Source organism: Salmo trutta, unplaced genomic scaffold (assembly GCF_901001165.1).
Source record: "Salmo trutta unplaced genomic scaffold, fSalTru1.1, whole genome shotgun sequence".
NCBI classification, from domain to species: domain Eukaryota; kingdom Metazoa; phylum Chordata; class Actinopteri; order Salmoniformes; family Salmonidae; genus Salmo; species Salmo trutta.
Genome location: NW_021822911.1, coordinates 9291325 through 9303767, shown reverse-complemented (window position 1 = coordinate 9303767; position 12443 = coordinate 9291325). Strand labels below are relative to the sequence as shown.

The 12443-nt window shown below is 40.0% G+C and overlaps 1 protein-coding gene across 1 annotated transcript in view; it reads left to right on the top strand.

The window, feature by feature from the left end:
* LOC115186574 (zinc finger protein 271-like) overlaps positions 1-2523 on the top strand; it is a gene marked incomplete at both ends in the record, with an annotated part of 30283 nt that extends 27760 nt beyond the window's left edge. The window contains one exon of the mRNA XM_029746165.1: positions 1986-2523. Coding sequence (XP_029602025.1) covers positions 1986-2523 — 538 coding nt within the window. The remainder of the gene's footprint in view (positions 1-1985) is intronic.
* Between the last annotated feature and the right edge of the window lie 9920 nt (positions 2524-12443).

Genomic DNA, 12443 nt, shown 5'->3' with positions numbered 1-12443 from the left:
ACAAAGTCATGAAAAAATGGAAGAATTGAATGAAATACATTTTGGCTATGATAAAAGATATGCCTCTTGGGTCAAAATGATCCATGTCAGAAGTATGGTTCAATGCAAATATGTAGTGGGTGTAAAGTTTGTTTTAAATTCTCACTCATTAAACACAAATCAATCAACACATGCTTCTCTTTGAACGACTTAATATAATATTAACCTTTTATGAAATAAATGAAAAATAAACGTTTGGTTCCTCAACTGCGTTGCCCTCCAGTCAGCAGATGGCGATGTGCGTCTTTTAGGTTCAGGCGATGCTGCCAGTGTGACGTATAATCTAGTGGACGGGACGCTCCTTCAACAACAACAGCTAGTCAGACACCTCGGTAGCTTTCTAGCAAACATAGCTACAACATTCACGCTCTTTACACTGTTTTGGTGTATATTAGTCGCTGTGTATTAAACACACTTCTATCGCATGTACTTGTTGGCCCATTTAATTATATATTTACGTTGTTTGTCAGCTAGCTGGTTTGCTAAGTTAGCTTAGAACTAGGCTAGTCGCTAATGCTAGCTAGCTAACATCTCCGACCATGAGTTCACTAAGCTACTCTCCTCCTGATAAAGAAGAGGAGGTCTGCTGGACGGAGAAAGAAGCTCTAGTGAAAGAGGAGGAGGAAGAGAAAGATGTTACAATACAAAAACAAGTAGAGGGTGAGGTTATTACAGTGAAAGAAGAAGAGAAAGACGTTTCAGTGAAAGAGGAAGAAGACGCGTTCAGAGTGAAAGAGGAGGATGCTGTTTTTGGAGTGAAAGAGGAGGAGGGGGAGATGACTGTCACGTCGAAAAAGGAAGAGGAGGAAACTGGATATCTGGGCTCGGTTTCCCAAACACATCTTAAGGCGTCCAATGGTTCTAACGGTGAACTCAGCCATAAGATGGTTTTGAGAAACCGTTCCCTGATTAACACTAGTAAGTACTGTCTTAAAAACAGAGGCACAAACTCTGCAGTTGTTGAAATCTGCATTTGCTACATCCATATTTGGACTTTAAATTATTAATTTATAGCCATTGATTCTTGAAGAATATAACACATGCCTCATGAGCTTAGTTCAACTGTTGTACCCCATCAGAAACCTAAATAAGCTTTTTTTACTCCAATGTTTAGAAACAATGTAAATCAACACTGTATAGCCTCAACATGGTTAAAACTATAATGTTGATATCATGCTCCAGGCAGATATACTACATCCATAACTAGTGGTTTCCTCATTACCAGATATACTACATCCATAACTAGTGGTTTCCTCATTACCAGATATACTACATCCATAACTAGTGGTTTCCTCATTACCAGATATACTACATCCATAACTAGTGGTTTCCTCATTACCAGATATACTACATCCATAACTAGTGGTTTCCTCATTACCAGATATACTACATCCATAACTAGTGGTTTCCTCATTACCAGATATACTACATCCATAACTAGTGGTTTCCTCATTAGCTTGGAGATTGCAACCAAATTGTGTGTGCGTCGCCCTCGTGCCGCAATTCTAGCAAACACAGAAAGGGGCCTATATTGGAGACCAAAAGTCGTCTGGCACACTGCTTAGGGGTTCAGTAACTGTAATATGTGAAAACAAGACAAAATATAACTATTGTTGCTCACTTGACTGTCTTAAGACAAGTGTCAAATTCCCAGACATCATTTGTTGTATAACTTCATGGGTACGCTCTGGGCATCACCTTTTAACTCAAATAAACAATGGATTTCTTCTGTTGTGGGACTTTAACCATCTCTCTGACTTTGTCGTTCACACAGGAGAGAGACGTGACTATTGTGGGTCCTCTGGGGAGGACCCACAACATCATGATGCTGACGAGGCAGAGAAAAGTCTCTCCAGATCAGAACATCTCAAGAAACACCAGCGAGAACACACAGGAAAGAAACCTCACCACTGTTTTGAGTGTGGGAAGAGTTACTTAAGATCAAATTCACTGAAAGTACACCTGAGAATACACACTGGAGAGAAACCGCACTGCTGCTCTGACTGTGGGAAGAGATTCACCTCTTCAGTAGACCTTACAATACATCAGAGAATTCACACTGGAGAGAAACCTTATGGCTGTGATCAATGTGGGAAAAGTTTTACTCAGCCAAGCAACCTGAAATCACACCAGAGAATACACACAGGAGAGAAACCATATAGCTGTAATCAATGTGGGAAGAGTTTTATTCAGTCAAGCAGCCTGATAGTACACCGGAGAACACACACAGGAGAGAAGTTGTATAGCTGTAATCAGTGTGGGAAGAGTTTCACTCAGTCAAGCAGCCTGATAGTGCACCAGAGAACACACACAGGAGAGAAGCCATATAGCTGTACTCAATGTGGGAAGAGTTTTGTTACATCTGGCTGTCTGAAGACACACCAGAGAACACACACAGGAGAGAAACCTTGTAGTTGTGATCAATGTGGGAAGAGTTTTACTCAGCCAAACAGCCTGATAGTACATCTGAGAACACACACTGGAGAGAAATCTTATAGCTGTGATCAATGTGACAAGAGATTCTCCGATAAAAGATTTCTGATCAAACATCAGAAAACACATGAAGGAGTTGTTTCATGATATCAATGACATAATGTCACAATGTAGAATGTTTTAACATTGTAGTAGGAGTATTTTAATGATGTCACAATGTAGAATGTTTTAACATTGTAGAAGGAGTATTTTAATGATGTCACAATGTAGAACCCTAAACGTTTGTCCCCTGTTCTATTGATTTCAACATGATATGGATATTAGCCTCAGGGGGAAAATACAGGCTCTGAAATGGAAGAGTTACTATTTATGAGATTTAATAAAAAGTGACAAAAAAAATGTGTTACACTTACCACGTTGGTTACCCACTTGAATCAAAATGCAACACTTCAAAATGTTTAGGTTTTCAATTTATCACAAACTATTTCTACATATTGGTTATTGATTTGGACACGTTAAAACTGTTTTGACATTGCACTATTCTCATTTAGCCAAATGTCATTGAAAAGACGTTGAAAATAAGACTATGCCCGAAGTCCAATATATGTTCGGTTGTAGTTGAAAGTGAAAGTTGAAAAGAGGTATTTTCTGGTCGTTTTTTCAATGACTTGAAAACAGCTTCATTTCAACGTACTTGCAGCCTATACACATGGACGCAGTATAATAAATTGGTCTATAATCAATTTTATTAACAATCCTACATCACTCCAGTATTTATTTACAACATTCAAGTGCTAATTGTCTTTATTCCACTACTGAAGAAGCATGACTCAAATCACCTCATATTTATAAAAAATAAAATAAAAAAATGTATGAAATGTAAACATTTTTTTTAAATGAATTGTATGAAATGTATGCATTCACTACTGTAAGTCGCTCTGGATAAGAGCGTCTGCTAAATGACTAAAATGTAAAACATTTCAAACATTCAGCCTGACAAAATCAGATTTTTTTTATTATTTCATGCCTCACCATTAGGTTCATTATTGTCAATATGTATTAACAAATTTGGTTTGATATTTCATATTTACAATTCATGTAATACTTATTCATGCAACCAACTGACCATTTTTGGGTACAACTATATTGACATTGTTATCCTGCTTTTAGAATATCAGGGTTCATTCTCAGATATGCCAACCCAAATGTACCAGAGCATGACATTGGGGACTGGGCCCCGTTCCAACAACATGCCTATCTAGTGAACCCTGAAAAGAGAGAGAAGCTCTGCAGTGAGGTGGAAAGTTACTACGGATATTGCAGGAGTTTCCTCTTGAAATCAGACATGTCTGTGGTAAGGACAACTTGGTTTCTTGGTTTGTCTCAAGGGTGGGCAGTCAAAAAGATTTGTGTTTTGCGTTTAGCCAGTGCGTTGCCATGGATCACAATTTATTTTGACACGTGTTGGAGATGAGTTTTATCTCTTATTCTTTTCTGTATGTTTTTGAAACTGCACTGTTGGTTAGGGGCTCGTAAGTCAGCATTTCACTGTTAGGTCTACAGGTCTACACCTGTTGTATTCGGCACACGTGACTAATACAATTTGATTTGAGTTTATTTTGGGGTTCCTTCCAAGGGGACGAGAGTTCTAGAAGCTAGTGAGTTTTAGGAAGATGAGAGTTCTAGAAGCTAGTGAGTTTTAGGAAGATGAGAGTTCTAGAAGCTAGTGAGTTTTAGGAAGATGAGAGTTCTAGAAGCTAGTGGGGGAAAATATTTTTTTCTTGATGACAGCCAGTAGACACCATGTTTATATTGGTGAAGGTGAAGCATTGTAGTTGATTATAATGATAAATGGAAGTTGTTTTCTGTTGATGGTGAGCAAACTTGTCCATCAAAAATATAGGATATATTTGTTGTCTTAAGGGGGAAGGTGTTACAGGCTTTGGTTTTTCCATTTATGGTTTGCGGTTTGGATTTTAGCACGTCTAGCTCGTTAGCCCGTCTAGCCCGTTAGCCCGTCTAGCTCGTTAGCCCGTCTAGCCCGTCAGCACGTCTAGCTCCGTCAGCACGTCTAGCTCGTTAGCACGTAGGACGCACTGATTGGTGTCACCTCGTTAGTCAGTATGTGTTACACCTGTGCTGGCTTGTCCATCTCGTTAGTGGGAAGGTGTTTCACCTGAGCTGGTCCAGGTTCTATTTAAGAGTGTCTGGCCCAGTGCTCCAGTTGTCTTGATACATGTGGACAGTCAACACCTTTAGTTGCTCCACCTTTTTGGTTTGCTTCCTGTCTTTAAGTTTGGTGTGGGTTTTTCTTTTGTTTGTCTCTTCTTGGGCAGATTTAGTGGGTCTCATGGTGGGTGTCTTTTAGGTCCCAGTTGTTGTTACTAGTCAACTTCCAGTGGACACCCCCTTAGTGTCTATCAGAACCCCTTCTAAAACCCCACCTGTTTAGTTGTGGTTGTTGTCAGTGACTCTTTGTTAGTTCCTCTTCTGTTTGAGCAACACTTTAGATTTTTCATGTTGGGAAACGCATGAAATAGTATGAAAAACAGTATTCATTCAGTATATTTTACTGTCGAAATAGTGCATGGTATGTACATTTTGTTTAACTTTTCAACCAACCCAGTACATATGCTGAAAATTATGAATGCCCCTGCAACACAAACACATTTAGTCATATTATATAAAACACTGAAAGTAATGGATATGGAGCATCTATGGCCTCAGTTACACCTGGCACCTAAATGTGACTTTTGTCATCTGATCTCTCCAAGCTGCATTAGGTTCAGATCTACCAGGATGGGCCTTTGACATAGTCTGGATGCAGTCAGGCCACCAAATATGCATAAGCAATGTAAAGAGATCGGGTGAATGAGTGGGGAAAGGTACATTTGACACAAATGACCTTCATAATATCAAAGAACAAATGTGTGTGTCTGAGGGGAAATTAACTTTCATACAGCCAAAAGGGGTGAGAAATTACACCAATATCAGTGGACAATTTGCACTAATGTAAATAAACATAGATGATGGAACATATTCCCTTTAGCTGACGTGATGAACCGCTAAGGGGACATAAATATTTACCATCTAAACCATGTGTGACCTCTCACCTCTCTGGCTGTAGAAGTGTTCTTCCTAACCAGTCCCTCAACAGCTCTCTGACTGAGCTCCACCCTCACTGGGTCTTCAGAGGAGAGGAAGGCTGAGGAGGGATGGAAGGATGAATGGATCAGTCAGTCAATAGTGTAGAGCTGCTGTCTATGCTGTCTGACAATATCACTATTTTAGTAGTTTATTAAAGTAAATAAGGCTTTATGACTGCTGAATACCAACGATCAATCATTTAGATCATGTATTTTTAGGTAGAGATACATCCTTGGGACGTCCCTAGCCCATTAAAGTTGACATTTAAAATGGTTAAGGTTAGGGGTTAAGGTTAGGGTTCAGGGTAGGGATGTCCCAAGGATGCCAGATAGCATTGACCATCGTGCATTCTTCTATCTCTTTTACAAAGCAGGTGTAAAATAAACACAAACAAGACAAGTAGACACGCAGGTCATTATGGTCATTGTAGTTTAAAAAATAGCTTCTAATTATGCCAATCTGTATGTGGGGTTGTTAGAGAAGAATGTGATTGTCAGCCCTAACCATCCATTCTAGCAGCTCATCAGGCTCTGAAAAAGTCTTCATTGATGACGTGTTCCATCATAAGCAATGTAAAGAGTAGTGGGGAAAAGTACATTCTACACAAATGACCTTCATAATAGCAAAGAACTAATGTGTGTGTCTGGGGGGAAATTAACTTTCATACAGACAAAATGGGTGAGAAATTACACGAATATTGATTTTATTTTATTTTTACAGGGACAGTGCACATTAATCAACGTTTCAGTAAAAGTGCCGGTTTTAGCCAGCCGGCTAATTTTCAACCGCAGTCCCTGGGCAGGTTATTAAAAACAATTACAATATAGACAATCATTGAACAGTGAGCACACACAGAGTAACATAGGACAAGCAAGACATAGCATACAGACAGAGCAACATAGGACAAGCAAGATGTAGCATACAGACAGAGCAACGTAGAACAAAAAGACAAAATCCATAAAAGCAACAAAGTGTTTCCACACCTCACAAGCTACAGACAACAGACAACATGGAAAGTGGCAATACACAGTGATTATGTTCACACATCTGATTGTCCTTTAGCCATGTCTTCATGCAATTTGTGAAAGTGTGATATGTGGTGCAGTTATGTGTGTCTGATGGCAGTGTATTCCAGACATGGGAAGCTCTCACAGAGAAAGCGGATTTACTAAAGGTGCTTTTCCTAACCTGTTGGTGATACCCCTTCCCGTTCAGATCCCGTTAACAGGATTGCTAGACAAGATACAACGTGTGAAATTCAAAACAGAATAAATCGAATAATTTCAATAATTTCAATTTCTCAAACAATCAACTATCTTACACCCTTTGAAAGATAAACATCTCCTTAGTCTAACCACGTTGTCCGATTTCAAAAAGGCTTTACGGCGAAAGCATAAAGATAGATTATGTTAGGACAGTACATTGAAAATAGCTGTGTGTAATGTTTTGTCAATGCAAAGACGGGCGTCACCAAAAGCAGAAAACCAGCTAAAATGATGCACTAACCTTTGACAATCTTCATCAGATGACACTCCTAGGACATTATGTTAGACAATATATGCATTTTTTGTTCTATCAAGTTCATATTTATATCCAATAACAGCATTTTACAGTGGCGGTGAAATTCAGAAAATATTTTCCCTCAAATGCTGACGGTGAATCAGCGCTACAATTTACAAAATTACTATTCTAAAACATTGGTAAATTATAATATTGTCATTCAAAGAATTATAGATTAACATCTCGTGAATGCAACCACATTGCCAGATTTAAAAATAACTTTACTGGGAAATCACACTTTGCAATAAACGAGGTGCTATGCTAAGAAAAATAGGCTAGGCGATACATGTTAGCGCCATCTTGGAACCATCTAAAATCAAATATACTATTGTAAATATTCACTTACCTTTGATTATCTTCATCAGAAGGCACTTCCAGAAATCCCAGGTCCACAACAAATGTAGTTTTGTTCGAAAAAGTTAATAATTTGTCCCAATAGCTCCTTCTTGTTAGCGCGTTCTGTAGGCTACTCAAAATGTACCGAAGCCCGCGGGACTTGTCGCCATGAAAGAGCAAAAAAAAATATTTACGTTCGTTCAAACATGTCAAACGTTGTATAGCATAAGTCTTTAGGGCCTTTTTCAATCAGAACTTCAATAATATTCAAGGCGGACGATTGCATTGTCTTATAAAACGTTTCGGAAAGAAAGGGTCCCCACACGCATGCGCATCATAGTAGACATGGCCATCCGCCTATGACCAACTTTCCAGGCCTCTCGTTCGGTCAGTTTTTACAGGAGAACACTCAAACCACTTTGTAAAGACTGTTGACATCTAGTGGAAGCCTTAGGAAGTGCTAAATGAATCCTAACTCACGGTGTGTTTCATAGGCAAAGTGTTGAAGGTGATTCCACAAATCAGATTTACACTTCCTGCATGGAATCTTCTCAGGTTTTTGGCCTGCCATATGAGTTCTGTTATACTCACAGACACCATTCAAACAGTTTTAGAAACTTTAGAGTGTTTTCTATCCAAATCTACTAATTATATGCATATTCTTGTTACTGGGCAGGAGTAGTAACCAGATTAAATCGGGTACGTTTTTTATCCGGCCGTGCAAATACTGCCCCCTATCCCCAACAGGTTTTAAGGGAACTATACAGTCACCTCTCATGGCAGACCTTGTGGATCTGCTACCATATGTTTGGGTTTTCTGTTTAACAAAAATACTGAGTGGAGGGGGAGCTAGGCCATTTAGGATCTTGAATACAAGACATGAGTCGGTGTATTGCACAAGATTTTCCCAACTCAGGAGCTCATGCTTTCTGAGAATGTAACAGTGATGATGGCTATTGGGCTTCCTATCGAGCACTTTGAGAGCCTGTTTGTAGACAGACTGAATAGGTTTTAATGTTGTATAGCAAGCTTGGGCCCAACTAGTCAAGCAGTATGTTAAGTGGGGGAGTATCATCGATTTGAAGTACAGTTTTGCTACCTCTGTGGTCAAACAATTTCGTATAAATCGGAAATTAGCTAGGTTGAATTTAGTTATTTGAATTACCTTTTTCACATGCTTTTTAAAAGAGAGGTTGGAATCAAGTATGATGCCAAGGTACTGAAAATCAGATACCACCTGGAGCTTCTCCCCTGACACAGACATCTGGCTCAGTAGCATCTGTTGCCCTTTTTGTGAAAAACATGCAAACAGTTTTTTTCACATTGAGATGCAAACACGAGTCACTGAGCCACTTTGTAACCTTGACCATTACCATAGTGAGTTCTTGTGCAGCTTGTTGTTTGCTCTTTGCATGCACATATATCACTGTATCATCTGCATACATTTGAACTTCAGACCCAGTGCAGACAGAAGGCAGATCATTAATATACAGGCTGAACAGGAGGGGCCCCAGTATTAACCCTTGGGGCACGCCCACATCATAGCTAAGAGTGGGCGACTGCTCATTGCTCACTCTGACACACTGAGTTCTGCCTTCAAGGTATGATTTCATCCATCTCAAGGCATCGGGAGAAAAGTTGAACTTGGACAATTTTGTGATGAGAATCTCATGGTTAACAGTATCAAAAGCCTTCCTTAGGTCCAGAAACACAGCCCCAACAACGCCCCCTTTGTCCATCTTGGACTTCACATTTTCCAGAAGAAAGCAGTTGGCCGTTTCTGTGGAGTGTTTCGCTCTGAAGCCAAACTGCATGGAGTGTAATATGAAGGGGCTGTTGTTGAGCTGGGAAATCAGTTGTTCTGCTACACACTTTTCAACAACCTTCGACACTACAGGTAGTATAGTAATGGGCCTGTAGTTACTCACGTCAGCAGGGTCGCCCAATTTAAAAATGGCTGACTTCCATACCCTTGGAAACACCCCCAGACCAATAGATGTGTTGGTGACCTTAGTAATGGGGCCAATGAGTGACTCTTTGTAGTTTTTAAGAAAGGTAGAGTCCAGCCCAAACACATCTTTGGATTTAGAGTTCTTTAGTGAGCTAATCACCTTGTTCACCTTTGACTCAGAAACCTCCCTTATGATGAAGACAGGTTGAGTGTCATTTACTAGCACTGAGCCCAAGAAACCAGTGGAGGGGTTCTGTGTCAGTACCTTGACAGAGTCAATAAAGTAGGAATTGAAGGTTATTGCTATTTCGACTGCATCCTGTGTTAGATTGTTATTCACCATGATTTCTAGTCTTTTTGCATTGTTACTATGGTCTTTCCCTGTTAACTTTTTTAGATTCTCCCAGATCAATTTAGAATTTCCCTTTGCCTCACCAATTATGTTAATAAAAAAGTTTGCCTTGGCCTGTCTGATTTCTTTTATCACCTTATTTCTCAACATGGTAAACCTACGTCTGTCATGCTCTAATTTGAATTTTAGGGCTGATTTTAGAGCATAATCTCGTTCTTTCATCCATTTCCAGATTTCTCCATTTAGCCAAGGAAGATTGCTCTTTTGGCCAGATTTGGATTTGATTTTCTTTAGGAAACCATTTATTGTAGCCTGGATTGTGGATAGAAAAACCTCACTATCAGCTTCCACGTCTGTATAGGACAAGAGATCATTCCAGTTAATTCCATTAATTGCGTTTTCAAAATAGTTTAATTCACTCTTAGGTATTCTTAGTTGATTCGGCTTTCTAACAGTAGAGAGGTTAAACCTGCTCTTAGACAGCTTTCTGGCTATAAGTGTCAGATTATGATCAGATAGCCCAGTAACCATATTGAATGATTTAGTCACTCTCTCTGGTTTATTACTGAACACCAAATCAATCTGTTTTTTAGAGCAACAAGTCACCCTGGTTGGCCGTTTAACTAGCTGTGTAAGGTCAAAGGTATTAGTGATCCGTTTGAGGGTTTTCCTACAAGACTTGTCTTCACACCAGTGGTGTGGGGGCTGTGCTTTGGCAAAGTGGGTGGGGTTATATCCTACCTGTTTGGCCCTGTCCGGGGGTTTCATCGGATGGGGCCACAGTGTCTCCTGACTCCTCCTGTCTCAGCCTCCAGTATTTATGCTGCAGTAGTTTATGTGTCGGGGGGCTAGGGTCAGTCTGTCACATCTGGAGTATTTCTCTTGTCTTTTCCGGTGTCCTGTGTGAATTTAAATATGCTCTCTCTAATTCTCTCTTACTTTCTCTCTCTCGGAGGACCTGAGCCCTAGGACCATGCCTCAGGACTACCTGGCTTGATGACTCCTTGCTGTCCCCAGTTCACCTGGCCGTGCTGCTGCTCCAGTTCCAACTGTTCTGCCTGCAGCTATGGAACCCTGACCTGTTCACCGGATGTGCTAACTGTCCTAGACCTGCTGTCTTTTTGGGTCAAAAAAAAGAATATACAGCTGTCTTTAATAAGATCAAACTGAACTAACTGCTATCTTGAAATGTTGAAAAAGTGTTTTTAAATAGCTCAGTCTTATCACTCAATATGAGTCAAAATCTGTCACTTCCAGGAGTGCTCATTTTGTCAAAAATGAAAAAATGAAAAAATGAACAACTCACAGCTGTGTTAATAGACCCAACTCAAACATCTGCTATCTGGAAATGTCCAAAAAAGGTATTTAAATGGGCCTACCAGACATCTTCTTGAGAGAAGACAAGGTCAGGGACTCCTGACTGACTCTCTGTCATGTTGAAATAGGTTCTCCTGTCTTACTTTCTGTCATGTTGAGATTGGTTTCCCTGTCTTACTTTCTGTCATGTTGAGATTGGTTAGTTCTTCTTCAGAGAACTAACCCAAAATTAGTCCAACTAACCCAAAATTAGTCGAAAGGCTAAGGGATTTTCTAAATAGCTCAGTCTTATCACTCAATATGAGTCAAAATCTGTCACTTCCAGGACTGCTCATTTTGTCAAAAATGAAAAAAAGAAAAAAATAACAACTCACAGCTGTGTTAATAGACCCAACTCAAACATCTGCTATCTTGAAATGTCCAAAAAAGGTATTTAAATGGGCCTACCAGACATCTTCTTGAGAGAAGACAAGGTCAGGGACTCCTGACTGACTTTACTCTCCGTCATGTTGAAATATGACAAAAGCTCTAGGCTGTTTTTAACCACTTCCGGTTGTCACAGGAAGTTCTTACTCAACACACGTTGTCTTTGGGGTAGACATAAACAGAATCCTGAATAAGAAGTCTCTACCTTAATAATTGACTGAATGACACATGATTGAGTTGCGTGATTTTCACTATCTGCAGGTGGCCATATGACAATAGCTCTAGGCTGTTTTTAACAACTTCCGGTTGTCACAGGAAGCTCTTGCTTCACACACGTTGTCTTTGGGGTAGTCTCAGTCCTGTCTGATGCTGTCTGGTCAGTGAAACAGTCTGTCTCAGTCCTGTCTGATGCTGTCCGGTCAGTGAAACAGTCTGTCTCAGTCCTGTCTGATGCTGTCCGGTCAGTGAAACAGTCTGTCTCAGTCCTGTCTGATGCTGTCTGGACAGTGAAACAGTCTGTCTCAGTCCTGTCTGATGCTGTCTGGTCATAAAGAGTATAACATTGTTGCTGCCCGTAGCGTTGAAGGCAAGGGAAGCCAGTGAGCATTTGGCTTCCTTTGATTGTGTTGGCTGTGCTAGCCGTGTTAGCTGTGCTAGCTGTGCTAGCTGTGTTAGCTGTGCTAGCTGTGTTAGCTGTGCTAATCCAAATTTATGGTTTTAAAAAAGGGCAAAATTAAAGACAGATCGTAACTGTAGGTGCTGAACTCTCTGTGTCGTTTTAAAGCAATAGTCGTTTTGTCGTCCCTAAAACGTCTGAAACATATATTTTGCTTTGACCGTGCTGCAGGTCACCTAACTGTTTGGTTACATGCAATACGCTTT